This window comes from Scomber japonicus, chromosome 9, assembly GCF_027409825.1.
Source record: "Scomber japonicus isolate fScoJap1 chromosome 9, fScoJap1.pri, whole genome shotgun sequence".
Taxonomy (NCBI): Eukaryota; Metazoa; Chordata; class Actinopteri; order Scombriformes; family Scombridae; genus Scomber; species Scomber japonicus.
This window is the reverse complement of record NC_070586.1, coordinates 28,395,798-28,419,030: the sequence shown is the minus strand read 5'-3', so window position 1 is coordinate 28,419,030 and position 23,233 is coordinate 28,395,798. Positions and strand designations below refer to the sequence as shown.

The following is a 23,233-nucleotide window of genomic DNA, read 5'->3' as shown; positions in this document are numbered from 1 at the left end:
GCAAACCCAAACAACCAAAGTGAAGTTTGACTAAATAGATTTATCTCGCTTACCTGTACCAAAGTTTCATCCTTTCATGGGCCAACATTGTGGACCAGCCTTTGTGATTTTCGTTGTTTTGACCGTTCGTCGCCCAGGTTGGTTTATGGATCCATCCGCTGGAACGACTATAGATCCTCCGGTAAAGCGGAGGAACACTAACACTAAGACAGGTGGTTAACAGGTGGCAGGTGCACTTGCAGGTGTTTCTATGCACCGTAGAAAAACATGTGTGTAATAACTCGTCATCAGGTAGGCTCTTTAATGTTTAGGCTCTGATAGGCCTATTAAGCAGCTACATTCATGTTTAATATTGAACATGGTCCCTTACAAATAGACAAAAGCAAATAAATAGGACAAAATAGATCATTGTAAATGGACTCATCTCAGCATTTTGAAATAAGATGAAATAAAAAAGTTCTGTAAATTATATTTTACAAGTTCAAGATCTCAGGAGGGAAATTAGTTTTACTGCAGTTGAAACTGGAAATGTATTGATATAGATATCCAAGTGGCAAAGTAGATACACTATACTTGTGTGTTTGTTTTAACCAAGAATAATTTGGGAAAAAATGCATATATAATATAAACAATATATCTAGGGTATATATTAGTACATGTTTATATCTGAGGTTATTTAAACATTTGAGATAACCAGACAAAAGTTTGGCAGCCTATTAAGAAAGGGTGGGGCTATGAGGAGGTGTGGTTCAAGGTGTGAATTTCCCACAGAGACTTTCTAAATATTCTATTCATGCAGCTGCCTCCAAAATGACTAGTAACTAATTTAAACCTCCCTACAGTTTTACAGAGTTCCTACCTGCACTCTCAGTTTTTGTTTATCTCTGGATTATCTCGACAGTATATACACTACCCGGACCGGCAGTCACTGAAGCATCCTTTCTCATCTGTCTTACCACAAAACATGAGCCAGAATGGATCAGGGGCAAAGAGAGGACACACCGTCCAGCAAGAGGAATTTAAGGTTGTTATTGTTGGAGACAAGAGTTGCGGGAAAACCTCACTAATCACAGTTTACACAAAAGGAGTCTTTCCAGAGGTAAGAGACACACAGTGAAGCTTCAATACACTTGGCTGTTGTCGCTACATTTGAAGGTGCCTATTTTCAGTATTTTCAAACATTGTCATGCTATTTGAATGTATAAAACAATTAAATATTCATAACTCAAATAAATATCAACAGTACTGAGAGACAAAAAAAAAATGTTTCCACTCAGGTATATGTCCCATCTGTGTTTGACAAGAGTGTGGTCAACACAAGGTACAGAGGGCAGCAGTTTCGGCTACATCTCTATGACACTGCAGGTAAGGTGTCATTATCACACCTTGTTAAACTGGTAGGCCAAGTCTGAGAAAAGGTGTGTCCTGTCATTCCTAAACCAGATTAGAATAAAACAATTAATGTGTGTAATGTGCTGGTGATCCACATTTGCTTTATTGACATTTTGTGTATCAGCTGAGAGGTTTTAACTGTAAAGTAAGTGTGATGTAGTAACTTTTTTATTATTATTATTATGAGGCACTGGATTTTAAAGGTTATCTCACGTATGGTGCTGGTATTAAATTTTCATATCAGGTCAAGAGGAGTATGATCGCTTGCGGCCTCTCTCCTACCAGAACGTCAACGCTGTGCTGATGTGCTATGATATCATGTGTCCTTCAAGCTTTGATAATGTCTTCATTAAGGTATTCCTTTATGTTGTTACTGTTTGTTTTTTCTTTACCGAGGTTAGTGTTGAATTACACCTTTATGACTCCACTTTAATGTGAATATGAATTTTACTTTATCATTTTCAGTTATGTAGTTCTCAATAAAGATCACATTGTAAACATGTTCAAACATCTTTTAGTGGTACCCTGAGGTGCAGCATTTTTGTGATGGAGTGCCCATCATCCTTGTCGGGTGTAAAGCAGACCTACGTGAGGACAAAGACCTGATCAGGAAAATGTGGTCATCGGGCCAGAATGGCGTCACATATATTCAGGTATGCAACCAAACCAAATTCCTCTGTGTCCAAAGTAAACATGATAATTGTTATTGGCAGGATGGCAGTTTCCAAATTAGCTATGCCCAGTTAAATCTGTAAATTTAACCAAGCAATATGGGATCATACTGTTAATGTGTGATGACTGGCTTGAAATCACTGACAGACTGATTCACTGTTGATTCATGAGGCTTAACTGTTTAATGTGTTAAAACTGCTCTGATAGGGTGAAGAAGCCAGGAGGAAAATCAATGGTGTACTCTACTTGGAGTGCTCTGCCAAATACAAGGAAAATGTGAAGGAGTTATTCAGGGAAGCAACAAAACAAGCACTAATGGCAACATCAACACCACAAAAAGTGAGACAGAAAGGAGGGGGTGTGTGTACTTTGTTGTGATGCATGCTCACTACTCTGACTTTGACAGTAGGCCACACTACATGTCCGGACACATTTCCTGTGTGGTTTTCCTCTTAACTTTTTGTTTTAGATTATAGTGTGTGTCTGCCTTTCTTGCAATTTTTTGCACATTGTTGAATATGTATATGCTTTGCAAAAATAAATAGTTATAAAAATCACAAGTGTTCTGAAATGTGTTTTATTTTCAAACCGGCAACAAAGAGTCCTAGTGAATCTCACCAGGTTACAAAGCAGCAGCATCATCATCAGCTGCTACCAAACAAAAGCAGAACTAACTACATTTACTCAATATTTACTTGAAAGTTGTGCTTTGGCACAAGCAGTGGAACTTCTGTATATACAGTAACATACACTGGATTAAATAAATAAACCACAAAAATGAACCGTAAAGAACATGAAGACATTTGCAACAATTGGTTTTTAAAGAAGGCACATGTGGCAGGCTTAACAGAGGGGTCAACCTCAATAATCCAACTTCACTAAACAACACCTGCGAAAGTTCACACACACTAAATTCTTTGGAGAGAAGTAATAACAGTTTTACTGAATAGTCTAGAAGTTACTAACACCGTATGGCTCCTTGTTCTCTGCTGACTGTCACAGAGATATTATCTACAGGACAATTTGAATGCAAATTTGGGAAGCCTTTGGTCGACCAAAACTACTTTGCAATAAATGTAGACAGTATGTGTTGGGATGGGTGATGCCAAAAATATTTACCACAGTATTACCATGATATAAATACAGTATGTTGCAATATTCATTTAAGTGTATTTAAATGTATTTTTCTCAAATATTTACAATCTCACATTGGGATTTTTATCTTATTCAGTATGTTTAGGGATGAATCTTTTGGATTGGAAATTACATATTGATATGAAATTTCTGTCATTGTCAATTATCCTTAATGTGTGCGCACATCCATATTTGAGCTTGAACAGAGTTTTTGTACAAACATAAAGAATACAGTCAAACCAAAGGCAAACAATGTGAAAATGAGCCATGGGACAAATATAACAGCATATATTTCACACTTAATCTATACATAGAGCGTGTGAACATGAGCAAGCTTGTAAACTAGGACAAGTTTTTAAAAAAACAACAACTTTAAACACATTTCCACAAAATGCATGCTTTGTAATACATTCAACAATATTTCTTTCATTAAAAGCTGTAACCGTATATAAGGAATTGCAAAAGCAAAGTGAAACTAAGCAGATTACTTGCATGAAACTGATTTTTTACAAAAGGATGACTCTTTAAAACATAGACTCCATCCTAAGTCTTCACCTCACAATAAAAATATGTGCACAGCATTAAAAGCATTCCCTAGCTAGGTTTCATTTTAAGATGTTGTCTCAGAGTGTACATAAATACTGCTGGCTGTTAAATGTGTTTTCTTAATGACCTATACAACGCTTTGTTCAAACGTTATGCTTACCCTGTAGACACCGTGGACCATTTTCAAAAAATGTAAGTGTAAATGTCTAAAATGGAAGTATTTTGTTACATAACTTTGGTAACAGGAGTCTTTTTGGTTGTAAAACTTTGAAAACATGCAGATGAATATACTATTCAATTTGAACTGATATTTCAGTTGGACAATCCACATCTTAAAAATGAACAGGAGAAATAAATGTGATCATCCATCGGACAGTATAAAGGTCTGAGGTGGATGCTGGCATGGTGGTGAGTTATGCAGTAAACCACCATCAGCAGCACTGAATATATAAACATGTAAATTATCATCCGTGACATTACAGCCCTCGCCAAACGAGTTCACTCAATGCTAATTCAGCCTATCACTGCCAGGTAAATCTCTGTATATCACAGTATATGAAGATCTTAAATCTAGTGTTTTTAAACTTGGTATTTGGTATGACATTCCTGCAGTCCTGCATTCCCAGCAATCCTTGGTTTGCTAGAGCTCGTCTAGGCTTATGATGTATTTCTACTGATCTAGCTGACTCACCAGTTGGGTAAGGTCTAGCTACAGCCAGAGCCAAGCCAGAGCCGCTACAAACCACACCCCAGGTGGATGTAGAGGCCCATAGCACAATAATGGGAGCAATTTTAACAACTTTTAACGGTTGATTCACAACATTAAATGCCTTTCAATGCAATGTTCTTGAACAATACATTAATACAAAAACAGAAAGTAATGTAATTAGAAAGATTATATAGGACTGCCATCTCGTCTTGCAACACGTAGGCTCGTCTTGCAACACGCAGGCGTTGTTTGGGGGAGGGGGGGGGGGTGGTTTGTAGCAGCTTTGGTGGCTGCAGTTGGGTAATATTGGAGTAGTTGGAAAAATGTGCTTTGGCTTTGACCTATCTGGCTGTAAGAACCATAAGATCTGTGCTCTATTTCAAAGTAACAGAGGCTGGCTAATATTATCAGTAACTTTGAGCTTCTACTATAAAAACTTTTTTTTTTTAAGGATCAACACAATATATACAACTAGTACTTTCTAACCAATCACATTATATTTGTTGCAGTTTTACATTCATAATTGTAAAATCTCAATTGGATGTTTCACTTTACTTTCTATTTATTTATTTATGTTGACCCATGGCATGTTTTATTTTATTGCATTTTATTGCTTGTCCTTTTATTTGCTTATTTGTATATTCACCTATATATTTGTTTAAATCAAATCTTTATCATTTACTTGTATCGTTAAGAGAACTCAGACACAGAGCATGTGCACCAGAGACTTCTGCTGGCCGAGTCAGATAAATTCCCCATTAGCCTTCCACTAACTTGAGGGATATAATTTAATCATAAGGCTCTATTACACCTCCTAAATGTTACTGAATCAAACAAAACTAATTCTGATGAAATGAGTCATATCCTGGAGGTTGTGTGACACTCAAAACAATGTATCCACCGTTTTACAGCCGCAACAGTAGCATTGGGACCAGCTCACAGAGGAACTCATAGAACTAGAGTCACATCCAGGTAACTACCATTCACTCTACTCTCACCTTTACTTAATGTTTTGTCTTATATATTTCCTAGAGTGGGTGATATTAAGTCCTACTTTCTACTGTTGTTTACAACTAAACTACAGTGTAGTATTCAGTTCCGAGGAGTGTATTTTTTGGCATATTAAATAAGTAGCAAGCTATTTCCTTCATAAAAAAGCCAAACAAATGGCTGTTGCTTCAATTTTTATAACAGTGCACACTAGTACACACGTGGCCCTAAAATATGTAGTGTTACATATAATATAAAAAAAAGCCACGAAAAGGTTGCAGCCTGAGAACAAAATGTTTACCTGAATGCTGAAGGCAGAACTATTTTCCTACAGTAATATATAATGTACAGAAGACTGTGACCATGCACTCTGGACTGAGTCAAAACCTGCAACGTTGAACAGTTGAAACTTGCAATAACATTAAAAGCATCTGCGCACAGTTCTTAAACATACATTTTACAATAAAAGCACCGCTGAATGTCCGCTGCTGTTGTATGCTATCTGGTTATAATTAAGCAATATGGACAGCAGACTTAAGGTCATCATTCTCAGGCCTTTGGTCCAGCTGGTTCTGGAGCCGAATGACCTGCTCCAGCTCTCTGATCTGCCGGTCCGTTTTGTGACTGACCAGCGTGCGGTAGAAGTGGACGGCGAACATAATAAAAACGAGTCCAAATGGCACCATGATGCAGGTGGAAGCGATGGCTGCGGCCTCACCGGAGCTTATGGTTGCGTTTTTTTCCGAGGCGTTTTTGAGGGGTAAGAACTTCACCCAGCACAAGAGCATCACCTCTGTGAGGAAGAGAAGGGTGCCAATAACTGTAGAGAAAGCCCAGGCCAGCTCAATGTGGCGGTGCATGCGCTCATGAGGTGATTCGTTGACAGAGTTGAGGTTGTGAACATTGCTGACAGCCTCGAGGTTTGGGAGGATGCAGGTGCTGATCATGAGGGCAAAGAGGTGTACTGCAACCAGGACCGTGGTGCAGGCGCTGAAGGCTATCAGCAGCCCTGGAGGATACTGATGATCCGGCTCCAGCTGCACCTCCACCATGGCAACCTGGGGGGAAAAATGGCAGGAGAAAATTGTTGATGTTTATAACATGGTTTAAGCATGTGTTAAGAAAGGAAAAGAAGGTTTAGAGAATATGAGTTTTATATGAATTTTATTTTGAATAATTGTGAATTTGTCTACTTTCACTAAATGCGTAATGAAAACTACTAACACAAATCCTTATTCAGGTATAGGTTGTTTCAAATTTGAGATACTTAGGACTCAACATTCATTCTTCTTTGGGCAAAATTGCAACAAAGAATTACAAAGAACCTTCTAAATCAGAGGAATTAGACAGATGGTCAAAGCTAACAATATCATTAGCTGCCTTACTCCCAAGGGTTATTTGCAAATGCCTCTCTCAGCAGGTTATTGGAATAGACTGAAGAATCTTATCGTTTTATGGAAAGGACATAAAACAAGGATTAGATACAATATTCCAGCCTGATAATAGATCAGGAGATTTAAATGTCCCACATTTTGAACTGTATTGTTTATCTTTTATCCTCTTCCATTGAGCAAAAATAGAGGAGTTAAAGACACCTTAGGTCCAATTAGAAAAATGTACATATTGTATCATCATATATCTTTTTCAGGTTTATCACAGAAAATTGTAGTACCCAATTTGGACCAATTATAGGCCATTCGCTGTATACGTGACAACATTTTTGAAAGCTAAGCCAATGGGATACATCAATATTCAATAATCAAATAATACAAAAAAGTGGAAAACACATACAATTCCCACAGTGGCAAAACCACAGCATTCATATCCTCTCAGATGTCTACAACAACGATGGACTAACATCATTCAAAGACTTGAGAGCTACTTTTAATTGACTTGGGTCATCTTTCTTTTTTTATACAGTTAAGCACTGCCAAGCACACATATGAGGTTTCATGGACTCAATCGATATCTATTCATCTACTTGTAGAAATAAGTGGTAGGTGTCGTCAAATTACGTCTGTCAAAAAATGTTGACGGGGGTCCACTGATACATATGCATGTGTAGGATGTAATGTTGGTGGTTTGCAGTTTATATTTTCTGTGTTTTCTCCTAACAGTTGACAAAATGTTGATGGTTAGAGCCAGAGCCAGCAGCACTATAGTTTCATGTTTCCAAGACAACCAGGCAGCTCACAGGATGAAATACATCATTTGTAAAGAAAGAGGATAAATGAGAGAGATTATATAAGAAATGTAATTGTTGTGTGCCTGAAGATATATAGTATGGGAATAAGATAATCATTCATACTGGAAATGGTAAGAATTGCATGATTACTTTCAATACCCTTATATACAACTGATCATGTATAATAGCCTACTGTTATAACAGCCTATTTTATGTTTATTGTCATCCTATTAGCCTTTTGATTTTAAATGGAATTATCAAGTGTATGGATTATTATTAGCATACTTTGAAATATTGAGATTTTTATATAATACAGCTATTGCTTCACATTGTCATTTGTATGTATTGTTCCAGCTAAGTTCAGCTTAACATTAACACCTGAACCAATAATGCCACTGAGGACCTGCCAACTAGTGTTTCTTATTTGCTCTTTCGGAATAAATAATTTCTAAAATATGTGGTGTAACATAGGGAACATAGACCTTAAAAACTATGAATAGAACATTTGGAATACTCATTTCATTTCCACTCATTTCATGCAATTATAACCAACAGATGCTAAATTATAGTTATTCATAGGTTTTATTTATCTCCAACAAAGTGTTGCCAACTTAAACTACCTCCAATGACTATGTTTACTGTGTTCACAAAATGAAATGGGAACATAAATACACATTAGGGAAATGTCAGAGGGTTAATATCTTCTGCATACAAGTAGCGAGAGCCTTATCAGATATAATGGATGTAATTATACGAGGCCTGCTGAAGGTTATCTTGAATGATGAGGCTTCTCTTGCTTTATCAAGCCATAAAAAGCCATTCTTCTGAGGAACAACAGCAGCAATATCTGCATGATCTAAATATACAACACTGGCTATCATTGTTTTATAATGTTCTTTCTTTAGATGTAAGGAAGAGTATGGGTATGACGGCTAAGGCAAATGAAGCTTTTGCTCCAGCAATGGAAAGGTACACAAAACACATCAGGTCACACAGTAGATTGTGGCCCTACAATGAGGGTTATCAATGTGTGTATGAATATAAGTATTTAATTGTTGTTGTTACTGTATTGATGAAATACTATCAATGCTACAATTGACACAAACTATGCAATGGTTATCTTCTTATATTTATACATTCTAATATGATGCACGGTTTTATTAATTAACCCCCATATGACCTTTTAAGGCAAAAAAGTGGTTGTGCCAAAAGCTTTTTCCTGAACATGTGAAGCCTATTCAAGCATATTATATTACTGGGGGATGCTTGCAAATCAGCTGTGCGGTCTACTTCGTTTGGCGGAAGATACATCTACAAGAAAGCCGCCCTGAGTTAACTTAAAATGTTATCTTAAAAATAATCTTTTAGTCAGGTATTATCCCACTGTGACACTTTGACAAACAGTTGTAAAACTAAACAGCTACGGTACAGTTTGTGTGATCTTGATTTGTTTTCAACTAGTCAGATCCTTACTAGGCAAAGCAAAACAGTCAATAATGGTAAATATCATTATTAGGCCCGTAAAGTGTCGAGACCTTCACAGCCCTTGGTAACAATAATCTGCGTCACATAGCCTATGTATCTGTGGCTCATACCAATGGCCTGACTTCAGTGAGCATTCATGCTGTAAATGTCATGATTACTGAAACAGGAAGCAGTAAAGTCAGTAAGGCTATCTCACCATTGCGAATCCCGACAGAAGAGCTGAAGTGCGGCTGGTAGCTTTTAGTTTGGCTCGACTCAAGTACAGTTTTCTCCAGGACAAAGCCTGCATTGAGTGCTCGTTCAAACTCATCGTGAAAGTTGCTCGAAGTTATTTTTCTTCTATCGATACAATTTTCGACCGGATTGATGGTCAGGAGGACTGTACCCGATGAGACAGAAGAAAGAGTAAACAGCGCGCCCAGGAAATGATCTCCCTGCTCGGTGGAACATGTAATAAACGAGAGATAAGTCAACAGAGTGCTATCAAAGTGAGCGCAAACTTTCCTGCAACAGCTGACTGTCAGTCTATCAGGAAACATAAGATACCCACAATCCAATGCTCTGCAAGACAGCAGCAGCAGCAGCAGCAGAAGAGCTCCTCTGAGCCAGATATAGCTATGATCATGGAGCTGATTGGTCCTTTCCTTCACAAACTCTTCAACTTTTCTTCATACACCACGCCTACAAAGTAGTGGCAATATTTTTTTTTCTTCACTTATTTGATTATTCTTTTTTTTATCATAGTATTGTAGTCCATTACATATTATATAGCCAGTTGTGCTTTGATGGCATATGAAAAAATGCTGAATGGAGACACACTACTAGGTCAAATGAACAAACCACCAGTCAGTTCCCATCAGTCAGTACAAACACGTGCACACTTTAATGTTTGTGAACCATCTATATGTTTTGTGAGATAGTCAGTCAGAGGAAATAGCTCTTCACCACATGAGGGCAGAGCAGCACACAACATCTGAAGGGAACATAGTTTAAGGAAGAGCGGGGGAAATGCAGGAACATGAAAAGTACACTTTCATACTTTGGTACATTCCTCACTTAAGTAACAACAGACACATCACGCTTCCTCATGAAAGCTCACTTGTAGTTTCTCATGGTTTGGGGTACAGATGTGTACCAGACCAGTTGACTGTAAAATAAGGTTAAAAAGCACAGAAGATAAGACCACTCAGCTACAGAGGCTTAGGTTTGACCCATAGACTGTATGGTTTGACCCCATCAAACATAACTGGCAATACTAGACGGTATGAGGGGTCAGCTGTGGTTAGCCGAGGTCAGTGAGGGGACTGGGCTTCATAGTTAAGCCTACTATCCCCACCATAAGCAGCATCTGCAAAGAGTAATGGTACAGTTTGTAACAATGTACCTTTTAAAAACAGATGCTGTATACTATTACATCATACAGACGCTCTATATGTGTAGCTCTCTAAGGTGCAGTATTCATCATTGTGAGGAGAAAGTGGAAATTGAAACTCATTAAATTGTACCAACTGCAGTTTTAAGTCTATGGGGCAGCAGCCAAATAGGATTGAGGAACTATTCAAGATTGTGACATTGTCATTTGCAGTTTTGACATTTTAACAGATTCACTAGAATCAAGTAAAATCCTCATTTTGTAGTAAGTAGTAAAAGAAGACTTACTGCAACCACACTTGCAATCACATGCAAGTACACATTAATGAATCTGTCCCTGCACACTCTGAAACTATAGCCTACATTTCAGATGATATGAATGTTGTTATCACTAGTGGCTATTTTTCATGTTTATTTCAACTCGTCATCGAATAAGTAAATTATATTCAAAAACTAAGAATACATATCAGCCACATGCTCATCTTCAACATTATCACTGGGTGGCGCCAAAGCAAAACATTTTCAATTTAGCACATTTTGTAGCATTGTGTTATATGATTCACTAGTTATTATGTCATATGTTAGTATGTTGTTGTGACTAGCCCATGACACACTTCTTGTTGTGTTGACTCTAAAGTGCACTGGATCTCAAACTGAACTAATGCCTATACGTTAAAGGGCTGACTCTTACTTAAAAAAAAAAAAAATCAATTTGAGAGTGTTTACATCTACATTAGATGCACAGTGTGGATATGGTTGTTAACCTTAATACGAAGTCCCTTAATGCACCAAAATAGATATTTAATTTTTTATGAGCACTTGTTTATGTTACTTATTTTGGGGGGAGGGTGGTGTCGAGGTCAGACTGTGCCTGAATCACAAATCCCTTAAGGATTAAGATGTTAAATCAAATTCACAACCATTCTGACTCAACCAGCCTACAAAAACAAGCAAGAAGCGAAGCGAAGGCGGATATATGTGGGAGTGAACCCTCTTGTTGTTACCTGCTTATCATTATTTCCTGTAACACAGATGCTGCATTCATGTTACACGTTAAAAACTGTTGCAATTTACGAAATCGTCTGTGCGATGCCATGCAGTTTATAGATACTTTACTTTTTATTTTGTTACCTGTATTGAATATCTTACATACCCCTATATATTAAAATGCGCGTTTCATTCTGGTATCTGCCTTCACGACTGTTTTAGTGTGATTTGAACGCAGTTGAATTGAATTGAAATGGATTTAGAAAGCAGGACGTTGATATTTCCTGGTGTCTTGAACACAACCTAGTGGACACAGCTACCAGCGGCCTATATGAGGGAGGAGGGGGGGTTATCCGAGCTGGAGGAGTTTGTTCAGCCATGTTAGTTTTCTCTGCTGTTCACAAACGATGAGAGAGAGGAGCCATGGCCTTGTCATTGAGCGGAGACGATGAGGAATATGATTCAGAGTCTGAGCAGGTCAGAGCTCCCCATAATTCATATATGTCCTCTCTGCGTGTTTGTTTTTTAACAATAGATATATTTATATATCAAAGTGTAGCGTTAACGTGGGAAGCCGTGTGGTGTTTTTCTCCCGGTTGTCTTCGGTTAACGTTAAAGGTTTCACCCGCTCTTCTTCTCTGCGTCTTAAGCTAGCTCTGCTTTTTATCGAAAAGGAAAATGTGTCCTTTTAAACCTTCTCCTACGCCTTACTTGTGTTAAGAGGGGTAAAGTTGACCACATTTTCTGTACATAGAGGTAAAAGGGACACGGGCTGCTTATTGATATCCTCTCCTTCTCGGACACCATCCACCACTGTCCCATTTTGTACTGACCACCTCTGAAAACAGTCAGTTTCAGCCAGTAACGTTACAGATTGAGCTTTTATTGTGCTGTGACCTGAACAAACACATTAAGGACCTCCACTTGCTGTGAGAACATCTAATTTCACGCTGGCACAAGCTGTGATTTTACACACGTTGCTCTCAATGACCTCCCACTTCTCCTTTTTAGAAAATGGTGATGAATTTCCTCACACTTCCTGAACTTGCTCTACCACTCTGTGCCCTTAAGAAGGATTTTTAAGCAAAATGTTGTTGAAGCAAAGGGCTGAGAAGGAGGAGGGGGGATGGGGGAGAGGGAACAATGAAGTGGCTCTACTTCTGTTGCTTGGTGGGTTCCCAAACTGGGGTCCACAGTGACCCCTCGAGTCTCCTTCTGGCAAAATTGGGATTGGTTTGATTACATGACTTTGTCCTCTAGCTTGTCACCAGGAAGAGGAATATGGACTCTTAACGATGGCACCATGAGGGCAAAGTTTTTAATCTGTTATAAAGTGCATTTACAGTGGGGTCCATATTCCACATGTCAGTTTAAGACACTTGACCTGTGAATGTAATGTGTTAAATTGCTGACACGACTTTAGTTTTTGCACCTTACGCAATATTTATACAACCAACAGATCATCCCATAGAGTGTTTTTGACACATTGTTATGAGTGCATTAAGGGACACTGTGCACAAGCAGCTGTGGCACAAAATGAACACCAGCCAAATGTTGGTAAAATAATGCGAGTAGATGATAGATTTACTTCACTAACTGACAGAAGAACCATGTTAATTTATTGAGTGGCTGGTGGAATTAAATCATTCATTAACCGGTGTATAAAACAGTAAAACATTTAGCACCCTGTGAGCAGCAGATGATGAGCCGTGTGACTTCCCACTGAAATCTACGCTGAAGCTGAGTCAGAAGACTGCACTGAAAATATAGGCCATGTTTTTGTTCGTCGGCCTCAGCAAACTGATCCCAAATTCCTGACATATTACTCAAGAGTTACAGTAAAGACGGCTCAGCTGATAGTGTTCTGCTCTGTTTGCAGCCCTTTTGTTAAAATACAGTTTATTTTATAAAGCTGCACATTAAGTGATCTGCTACTGTGGCAGTGCAGGTTTAAGTGGCCCAGGAAATGGGGGGGGGGGGCGCATGATTTATGAAAGACATAATTTGTGTATAAAATTGAGCATGGGTGCTTAAATCTAAATCGACCTATTACTCTTATTTAAAGGCTCTGCAAACCTGATGTTGCACTGGATAAGAGGAAAAACACTTGTGTCAGAGCAGGTGGGATGTTCACTTGACGGTCACACAGCAGCCCTGGCTTTTTATGTTTCCCTCCCATTTTTCCACAGTAGTCAAATTAATTTATGGAAAGCTGTCAGATGGATCTTGTCCTATTTTGACTAAACGCTCCATCAGCTGCAACAGCAGCAGCAGCAGCAGCAGGATAGGTACAACCTTCAGTGTGGGAATAACAAAACAATTCAAGAGAAATTCATTTGAACTAAAGGTTATATTGTTCCCAATTCTTCCTGAAGGCAAATACTCAGAAGATGGGGTTTCTGGTAAGCGTGAAGGAACATGTTGTTATGAAGTTACATTAGCAATCCACTGATATGTCACAGTCAACAGAGTCAGGACTGGTTTCTCTCTCTCTCTCTTTCCAGGTACCTATCATTCACAGAACATTAAGCTAGATTGTCGTTCACCTGGAATATCTTGTTCTGTTTTCATCAGGTTTTACCTGAGGCCTGTACCCACAAAGCCAGATCAGTGGGTTAGCTGGGTATCTTTTGTCTTAACTTTCACAATCACAATCTGGCTCCTCTTTTTTTAAACAGGATCACCATGGAAACTGATGCTGCAGGTTAACTTCAGAAGATCAGATCAAAAAAAGTGACGATTAATAAAGAGCTGTGGATTTTTTTTATAGCTCAGCAGATGCAGCTCCAGTCTTTCATGTGTCCACTCTGTGTTTCCTGTCCACAACACTCCAGTGTCCTAGAAACCAAATCGCCATGCACATGAATACTATTAAACTAATTCAATTTTTTTGTTTTGATAGATATGAAATGCACAGTATTTTTGTTGCTCAAGGAGCCACATTCATCATTACAGTGCAAGCTGTTGTGTGTTGTAATCAGCAACAATATGTGACATCAGACAAAAACGCTCACAGCCTGACAGAAGAACATAACCTCCTCTGTGTGCTTATTTTTATCCATCTTTTGCACTCCACTGTGCGCACACACTCGCCACCAGCAAGGCAAATGTGTTGCCAAGGTAACCTCTCCTGCTAGAACAAGAATCACCGTAATGGCCTATGATTTGTCTTATTTTCATAGTGCTTTACTGCATTTCCATGGCAACAGCGAAGAGACTAAAAATAAATGTGAAAAGACAATTATGTGAATTTGTGGTGATGATTTTAAATTGGAGTGGCGTGTGTGTCAAGTCTTTTAATCTCCATTTACCTTTTCTTCATTTATCCCAATGAGTGATGCATATTAACAAGAAAGGTGTTTGGGGTTTTTTAAATGGCAAGTGGATCATTGAAGTCTTCCCTGCAGTTAAATTCATCACATTTAAAGAAATACATAGGTGAAAAAATAATATAGGTAATGTGTTTTTTTAATTAGCTTTTTATTAAAGGTTTCTGTTTTTATGTAATTTACAGAAAATACATGGCAGTTAAAGCAGAGTTTCCTGCATACTTCATAATAAATACATAGATAAATATACTTGGTATTATGATTATTATACATTTTGATTTTTCATATAATCTCGGTTCTTGCTGTCCTGTAAGTCCAAAGGCTTGGCATCACGTGGTGCAAGACAGTAAATCCATCAGTCACAATTAGACATTCAAAATTGACTGATCACTGCCTGTTGCTTCATGACTCAACATGAATGACCTTCTATGACAAATGAATGAATATCACACATGCATACACTTGTAAAGTAACATATGATTCATCCATAAATTATATTAGAGTAACATTCCAAGCATCATTTTAATGTTAGTCCTGGTACACATTCCCTTAGCTCAATACAGGTAAGCTGCCTAATATGCAGTACGTTGCACACCCACACATTATCTTGCTTCTAATAACTGACTGACTGTTTGTCGTCTCCTTCCACTGACACACATTGCATTGTCGGGTCTAACCACTCTAACTTTGTGTCTTCACAGCAGCGGGCAGCCAACCGGCCGAAGCCCAAGATGGGGACATCTTCAGCTGTTAAGCTGCCGTCCAACCGCAGCTCGTCTGGAGCCAGACGCAGGAGGACACGCTGCCGAAAGTGCGAGGCGTGCCTCCGGACCGAGTGTGGAGAGTGTCACTTCTGCAAGGACATGAAGAAGTTCGGAGGGCCAGGTCGCATGAAGCAGTCCTGCATTATGAGACAGTGCATCGCGGTGAGTCAGCGGTGCACTCTTTTGAATATTAGAGATAAAGTTTGCAAGGCACAAGGTGTAAAACTGTCATTGTGTTCATCTGTGCAGCCGGTTCTGCCCCACACGGCGGTGTGCGTGGTGTGTAAGGAGGCTGGGAAAGAGGACACACTGGAAGAAGAGGAGGACAAGTTCAATTTCATGCTCATGGAGTGTTCCATCTGCAATGAGATCGTCCATCCCAACTGCCTCAAGGTACAGAGAGCCGTCCTGGGAACAGAGAACCGCTCCTCCTCTTCCAAGTTATTCATTTGTTGACTCATGTGTGTTAAAGTGGTGTGCCAAGAATCCTGGATACATGGTAACATAATGTGAGTGACTCACATGGTTGTACTGTTGTTACTGAAAGTAAATGGATGTAGATTGTGTTGCTTATATAACATTCAACATACTTACCATCTGAGTCAGAAGTCTTATGACTCGAACATGACACTATCACGTTTGAGGATTTGACAATGCCACAAATGATCAGGAACTTGACTGACTCACCAACAATGGAGTGTACTCCCTTTAAAAGGAAGTGTCATAATTAACTTGACTAGTGGCAGCACTGAAGTCCTTTTTGTTATAAAAGCAAAACAAAATGTAAAGCTGTACACACCCTGTTTGTAACTGTTCTATTAAAAACACAACAGGGCATTGCTAGCACAGGCTTGGTCAAACCAGTTTTTCAGACATGCACTGTCTAGTTGTTTTGCAGCATGCAACAACTTAGGTGTTAAGTTTTTTTTTTTTTCCTTCTTCAGTCTTATAGATAAGATGTAACAATTTAAGAGATTACAGCGATTTTAGAAGTGCACATTGCTCAAGGAGGAGTCTTTAACTTCTCTTTTTTGCTTAATGTGTGAAGCAAGAGTGTGCATGTTCAGCATGGCTGAGGTTAAATTCTGACCTGCCAAACAGTCGCTTTCACTTCCCTTGTCTTGTTTGCGTTAAACAAACTGTACATAGCAGTCGGTTGAAGCACGTCGTCATTGTTTAAATCATTTTCTCATCAATTCATCAGGTCAGCGACGCCTCAGGAGTGGTGAATGATGAGCTTCCTAACTGCTGGGAGTGTCCCAAGTGCAACCATGCTGGGAAAAGTGGAAAAGTGAGTACAAATATGTGTGAGTCAGAAGATCTAGATTAGGTAACAGGTTACTAGTGTGTGCTTTTTGTTTTTCTACTCTGAAAATGGTACAGTTACTATAACAACAGATGATTTTTTTGAGTGTGTGTGTATTACTCATAGGTAATAGTTGCTTTTGCTTTTCAGTTTATGTACATAGATCAGTTTGCGACTTCCTGTTTATACTGTCTCGTTTGTGAAAGTCTGTCACATGTTACTGTTTCAGAAGCAGGAAACCACAGACATACTATGCGTCATTGTTGTCGAGTGATGACTTTCTTAAACTTTAGAATATGCCTGTAGCACAGCTGAGTTTGCTCGTCACCATAGGCTAAAGGTATAAAGTTGTCTTGCAAATTGTGTCCCCTTTGGCATTGAAGCAAAAAAGGGGTCCAGGGTTCAAGTATGCCTCCAACCTCCCTGGCTCTCTACTGAGGGAACAGAAGCCTGTGAAGGAGGAGGGGGACATTTCTGCCACAGCCAAGAGGAGACCTGAAAGAGAGGAGACACCCCGGTACAGACCTGAGACCGACCTCCATCGACAGCCACCGCTACTCTCCCCCAGCAACCTGCCCCGGCCAAGGCCTGAGGACAAGCTGAGGAAAAAGAGGAAGCTTTTTGATGATGACGAAGAAGAGGACCTCAGCGTGAGGAAGAAGGTACGTGTCAGAAATGTCCTTCACAGAGCCACTGACTTCTAATTCTGTAACATTAGAAGTTTCAGATGTGGTGTTTAGAGTTAATTCTACTTCTACCAGAGTAACCAGAGTCATTTTCATGCTGTCTTTTCCTGCAGGAAAAGTCAGACGATCCTTATTTCTCCAAACTTCTGCACCCAATCAAGACAGAAGAGGAGGACGAAGATGCATATGAAGAGGATGATGAAGAAGGAAAAGAGCCTCTCTTCCGGAGCAGTGCGGAGAGAAACAGGCGTTTGGGACCTACTGAGGACGAAGTAGATGACAAAGATTCCAAGAACGAACTTTTGATTCCTTCCCTCAAAACGCCCATCGCAGACAGCGACCAGTCTCTGTGCAGCTCTCCGCAGGCCGGCCCCAGCAGCGAGGGCGGAAGCGAGACCCAGGAGAAAGGCCCGCGTCCAAAGGCTCGCCGTAAGCGCCGTTTACCTAACAGGGAACTGAGCAGGGAGCTGAGCAAAGCACTGAACCAGGAAATCCAGAAGACAGAGGACTGCCTGGCCAACGAGAACCGGCAGCCCCTCAAGGTCCAGCCGGAGTTTGAAAACGAGGAACCCAAGAGGCTGTTCCGCAACGGCAGCGAGCTGGGGGATCAGAGGCCCCACCTCAAGACCAAAGAGATGAACGGGACCCCCTGGGAACTGCGCCACTTCTACCCGAGTCAGATCACTCCCCTGGGCTTCAACAGGAGCACGCCGACCAACCGGCCGGTGCCTCCACGTTCTCCGCCCAAGTGTGTCCAAATGGAGCGGCACGTCATCCGGCCTCCTCCGATAAGCCCACCTCCCGACAGACTGCCACTGAAAGACGGGAAAACCCACGTCATACAGCGCGAGGTCTGGATGAAGATCTTTGGCTATCTCACACACCAGGAGCTGTGTGTCTGCATGAGAGTTTGCAAGACATGGAACAGATGGTAAATACACAGCTCAGCTAAAACAGCATGTTTCCATTTTTACGTTCATTGAGTGTTCTGCTCTGCTGTGAGAGTACTGGTGTAACATGAAGACTGATCATGTTTCTCTTTGACGGTTAGGTGCTGCGATAAGAGACTGTGGACAAAGATCGATCTGAACCGCTGCACCTCCATCACTCCACTCATGCTGAGCGGGATTATCCGCCGTCAGCCTGGGTCCCTGGACCTCAGTTGGACCAACATTTCCAAGAAACAATTAAGCTGGCTTATTAACAGATTGCCAGGTACCCAACAATGATCAATTCTTCATCTATAGAGAACGAGTACTATACATTTTTTTTTTTGTGGCTTGGTTTCTGCTTCAGTAGTAGTCAGTGTTTCTGTCGCTGTGTCTTTCAGGTCTGCGAGTGTTAAAGTTATCAGGGTGTTCTTGGGCGGCTGTATCCGCCCTGTGCACCTCCAGCTGCCCTCTGTTACGCACCCTGGACGTGCAGTGGGTGGAGGGACTGAAAGATGCACAGATGAGGGACCTCCTTTCACCTCCCACAGACAACAGACCAGGTAACTCATTGGTTTAAATACAGCCATAAATAGGGGTTTGATTCCAAATGTCTTGCTTGCTAAAATGCTTGAATACAGCCTCTTTAATTGTCCAATTGATGTGGAACATTACATTACCTGCTGATAGTTTTATTGAAGTAATGTTACTTTACTGAATTTAAAACTACTTTATTTTAAAACTCAATTGAAGTAACCTGCTTTCTGTAACTGATCCTTTTGTTCAGTCATGGTCAGTCATGCTAACTGTTCAAACTGGTTGACAAGTAGAGCTGAATATGTTCTTTATGTGATCGACTGACAGGTCAGCTGGATAACCGCTGCAAGTTGCGGAACTTGGAGGACCTGCGGCTGGCGGGGCTGGACATCACCGACACGTCTCTGCGTCTCATCAGTCGGCAGATGCCTTTGCTGTCCAGGCTGGACCTGAGCTACTGCAACCATATCAACGACCAGTCAGTCAACCTGCTGACGGCGGCGGGGACCACGACCAGAGACTCCCTCACAGATATCAACCTGTCAGGTGAGGACAGGGACCTGAGGAACGTCAGCGCAGGAATATACAAATTCAGGATTGTAGTAAGTTAGATGGTTCTACTAGGAGACCGCCCAAATCAGAATTTCAGGGGATTCACAGTTTCTTGTTGTGGCCTTGCTGGACACCAATCACTATGTTGAGTTATTTTTAAATAGAACGGGTAGTTGGCATTACATTCTTACTAATTCAACAAGTCTACAACCAATAATTGGTTAAAGTACCAAACCTTGACAAAAATGTATTTGAACTCAAACTGTGATCATTCCCTAAACCTAATTAAGTCATTTTTTTTGTGCATAAACCTAACCAACCATAGTGTTGATATATCACACAAAACATATTTTTTTCAATGCATATGTATGTTTTTAATGTTTTTGAAAAGCACAGACAAACAATTTCCTGCCAGTAGTCATTTCAGATCAGAAATGCTTTTGTGTGGTTCAATGTACAGTGTATTTTGTCATTAATTTGGAGGACTAGTTGAATATGTGTGACCCTGTCAGATGCAACAAAGCTATGGGGGTTAGAGATGAACGTAGTCAATCAACACAGTCTGCACACTCGCACACACTCCTAAGAAGAGCACTAAGTACCCAAAATGTGTTAAATCAGCTGTGCGTGTGCGCAGGTGGGTAACGACATTGCCAACTAACAAAAAACTGGTTTTGTGTGAAAAATGCATATGATGTACGCCAGTCCTGAGCACCCAGCACGGGTAAATTAATGCAGTCTTGTACCTCATCCTCCAGCCTGTCCAGGTTGCTACAATAATTAATTACCTGTGGCAGATATTTAATTAGCCCTCTTAGGGCTTTTTAATGGAGGACATGTTGCCATGTGACAGTAGCTGTTTCAAGGTCCCAGCAGTTTGCATGCTGGCTCACTGTTGCACTGTAATATCATGACAACAGCACCATCGTGAATGTCATTAGTAACACCTGTGCTTTTGCTGAAGTGACAAAAAAGGTCCATGTAAGCAGAGTTTTCTAGTAACATTCATTTAAATCTTTGCATTCTCATATGCTCATGCTATGTTAACTGGAGAAAATATTACCCTCTTCATGCAACAACCAAAGTGCATCATAGCTGATATTAATCACAGAATAATTGGCTGTTGTGGTCTGTACTTAATAAGTTATTACATTACCATAGCCATTATGTGTAGGAGGCATAGTCATAAATTGGACACACTGAGATTAACACAAAACAGCAGTGGATAATAATAAAAAGCATAAACTGCAGAAAGATGAGTGAATATAAAGTATTGTAAGGTAAATACCCCTCTGGTTGATAAGACCTTTGTTTAGGTAGACATGAGATCCTCAAACTACATAAACCAAGAAGACTGGTAAATGTGCAACTCTGCAACAAAACTAATAGAGGGTCAGAGAGATGTCAGCCAAGCACGGTCTGAACACATTCACACGATCTTCTAATTAGACACAAACTGTGTGGTTTACCACTTAAGGGAAGTCAATTGCAAACAAACTTTTGCAAAGACAAAGTAATACCTTGAGTCTTTCTGGCATGTAACAGTTTGGTGCTAGCTACATAGCGTGCACTTTAAGATCTTGGACTTGATCGTCCAGCAAAATCAAAGAAACACATTACGCATCAAGAAAGAAAAGATAATTCCAAAGATCATTTCCAAATTATTCTCTGCATGCATCACCTTTTTTTTAAAATATCAAGCTTGTGACTGATCGTTATCCTCTCTGTTCCTCTTTTTGTAGTTTGCAACCGGGTCACAGACCATTCCCTTACCTTCTTCAAGCGTTGTGGAAGCATCTGTCAAATTGACCTCCGCTTCTGCAAGCAGGTGACCAAGACGGCCTGCGAAAGGTTCATAGCAGAGATGTCTGTGAGCGTGCCATTTAGACTGAAAGAGGACAAACTGCTGCAGAAGACGAGCTAGTTCCTAATGGGACAAAACAGACTGAAAAAAAGGTCTTTGCACTTAATGGAACAAATATTTTTTTTCTTTTCAAACTGGTCCTGTGATAAGTCTCTCACTCACTCAGTGTCAAAATAAACTGAAAGGAGAGACAGAGATTTCTGGATAGAGATCTGAAAATGGACTCTTCAAATGTAAAGAGGCTGATAAACGATCACTGGACAGAGAAAAGAGGAAATAGCATGCATGTATTCGTGTTGAGATTTTACTTTTTATAAGACGTGCTTGTAACTGACTGTCGGGTTGTTTATTTTTATTCTTTTAAATATTTGAAAAGCACAGTATTTTTATACGAGCATCATTTAATGAGTTTACAGGATCTTTCGCACCTGCTCAGGAGCTGAATATCACAGCGAGACTACACAAGATGTGAACTCCAATATTGTGCCATTCTTCACTTTTTCTTTCATATGACAGTATCTCCTGTGAGCCAAACTCCAGTTTTTGACACAAATAACTTCAGTATCAGATAAAAAAAAAAAACAATGATCATGTACAGGAATAATATCTGACTTAACTATGATAAACTCTCTGAAAATATATATATATATATAGAATGTATTTGAACAGTTATAAATTTAAGTAAACAAATTTCATATCCTGTTACACCTCATTCGTCTTCAGTTAACACTTTCATGAACAGTTGAGTGCTGTGTTTGATGGGGGGGGGGGGGTTTTCTCCAACATTTCGACATTAATTTATTATTTTTTTATTACAGTTTGTATTTATTCATGTATTTAGCAACTTGTACTTTGACGTAGGTGTCTCACAGAGAGCTGGGTCGAATAACGCTTGCCAATAATTTATCGAGGTTGTTCGAGCTTATTTGCAGGACCCGGTTAGTGGGATGTTAACACTCAGAGCCAGTACCAGGATGTTGACTGTCGCAGCAGGCAGGTGTGACCGTGACAGTTTAACCTGCACTGACTGAATATACTGCAGTCAGCCCCACACACCTGGTTCTCCGTACAGGTTTTAAATAAACAACCAACTAAAAGACCTTTGCAAATAACTCATTTGCATAATGTTGAAATGATAACTCCATACAGTCGGTGTTGTGTGTACTTTGGGATGTGTTGTGCTGTAATTGATCTGCTATCGCCTCAGGTGAATGTGATAATGTTTATATTTGTAAATCCAAAAACTAAGTGCTAATATGCATTAAAAGAATTTCATTTGTACCATCAGTGAGTCTTTTGATTTTCTTTGCCATACAAGTGTTTGAAAAGTGCAGAAAAGGTATCAGGCTCATTTGTTGTTGGAAGTAGAGGTCTGCATTTCTGGTTTGTGACCTCTTTTTTAAATGAAGTAATGTGTCAATCTGACCCTCAAGGAAGGAGAGGAGGGTCTGACAGTGTTGTTCTGCCAACAGTCAGGTGGTCCACACTAATATATTTCAACAGTATTAGATGGGTTGCTATGAGATGTTGGACAGTCAGGGTCCATAGACTATGAATCAGTGATTCCCTGACTTTACATTTTTGGTCAGGGGTGGCATAGGGCACATTGGTGGTCGCCTAATAAGGGAGGGGGCACCAAATCAGTGTTTTTCTTATGGTGCTTTTCCATCTGGTTTGATTTTCAAAGCCTTACTGAGTGGTACCTTGACCCTACTTGCCCCCTATGGCAGAAGGTATGAAATGCAAAAATTCTCTCTATGTAATCGTGTTAACCCCTCAGATCAATTTGGAGATC

At 39.9% G+C, this 23,233-nt stretch overlaps 3 protein-coding genes across 7 annotated transcripts; 2 read left to right on the top strand and 1 right to left on the bottom strand.

The window, feature by feature from the left end:
* The first annotated feature begins 964 nt into the window (after positions 1–964).
* On the top strand, positions 965–2,442 carry LOC128365308 (rho-related GTP-binding protein RhoF-like). Its single transcript, XM_053325991.1, has 5 exons — positions 965–1,099; positions 1,278–1,365; positions 1,637–1,746; positions 1,911–2,045; positions 2,272–2,442. Exons 1-5 carry the CDS (start codon positions 965–967, stop codon positions 2,440–2,442), a joined length of 639 nt encoding a protein of 212 aa, XP_053181966.1.
* Positions 2,443–5,521: 3,079 nt separating this feature from the next.
* LOC128365305 (calcium release-activated calcium channel protein 1-like) lies at positions 5,522–9,680 on the bottom strand. Of its 2 annotated transcripts, none has more exons than XM_053325990.1 (2): positions 9,664–9,680; positions 5,522–6,501 (listed from the first exon to the last, which is right to left on the bottom strand). In XM_053325990.1, the coding sequence occupies exon 2, from the start codon at positions 6,493–6,495 to the stop codon at positions 5,956–5,958; it is 540 nt and encodes a 179-aa protein (XP_053181965.1). In that variant the 5' UTR covers positions 6,496–6,501; positions 9,664–9,680; the 3' UTR covers positions 5,522–5,955. The 2 variants fall into 2 exon arrangements, with proteins under 2 accessions (XP_053181965.1, XP_053181964.1); XM_053325989.1 differs by lacking the exon at positions 9,664–9,680 and adding an exon at positions 9,310–9,491.
* Positions 9,681–11,620: 1,940 nt separating this feature from the next.
* On the top strand, positions 11,621–22,725 carry kdm2ba (lysine (K)-specific demethylase 2Ba). 4 transcript variants are annotated; one of them, XM_053325984.1, is made up of 10 exons: positions 11,621–11,948; positions 15,505–15,726; positions 15,814–15,957; positions 16,769–16,856; positions 17,246–17,532; positions 17,670–18,487; positions 18,608–18,771; positions 18,887–19,048; positions 19,350–19,568; positions 21,317–22,725. In XM_053325984.1, exons 1-10 carry the CDS (start codon positions 11,895–11,897, stop codon positions 21,496–21,498), a joined length of 2,340 nt encoding a protein of 779 aa, XP_053181959.1. In that variant the 5' UTR covers positions 11,621–11,894; the 3' UTR covers positions 21,499–22,725. The 4 variants fall into 4 exon arrangements, with proteins under 4 accessions (XP_053181959.1, XP_053181960.1, XP_053181958.1 ...); XM_053325985.1 differs by having other exon boundaries at positions 15,502–15,726; positions 16,769–16,855; positions 17,254–17,532; XM_053325983.1 differs by having other exon boundaries at positions 15,502–15,726.
* Positions 22,726–23,233: the final 508 nt, after the last annotated feature.

Coding starts and splice junctions, on each gene's coding strand:
- kdm2ba (XM_053325983.1), top strand. CDS start 11,895: ATGGCCTTGTCATTGAGCGGAGACGATGAGGAATATGATTCAGAGTCT. Junction 11,949..15,501: donor ATGATTCAGAGTCTGAGCAG/GTCAGAGCTCCC, acceptor GTGTCTTCACAG/CAGCGGGCAGCCAACCGGCC. Junction 17,533..17,669: donor ACCTCAGCGTGAGGAAGAAG/GTACGTGTCAGA, acceptor CTTTTCCTGCAG/GAAAAGTCAGACGATCCTTA.
- LOC128365305 (XM_053325989.1), bottom strand. CDS start 9,423: ATGAGTTTGAACGAGCACTCAATGCAGGCTTTGTCCTGGAGAAAACTG. Junction 6,502..9,309: donor TTCTGTCGGGATTCGCAATG/GTGAGATAGCCT, acceptor TTTTCCCCCCAG/GTTGCCATGGTGGAGGTGCA.
- LOC128365308 (XM_053325991.1), top strand. CDS start 965: ATGAGCCAGAATGGATCAGGGGCAAAGAGAGGACACACCGTCCAGCAA. Junction 1,100..1,277: donor CAAAAGGAGTCTTTCCAGAG/GTAAGAGACACA, acceptor GTTTCCACTCAG/GTATATGTCCCATCTGTGTT. Junction 1,366..1,636: donor ACATCTCTATGACACTGCAG/GTAAGGTGTCAT, acceptor TTTTCATATCAG/GTCAAGAGGAGTATGATCGC.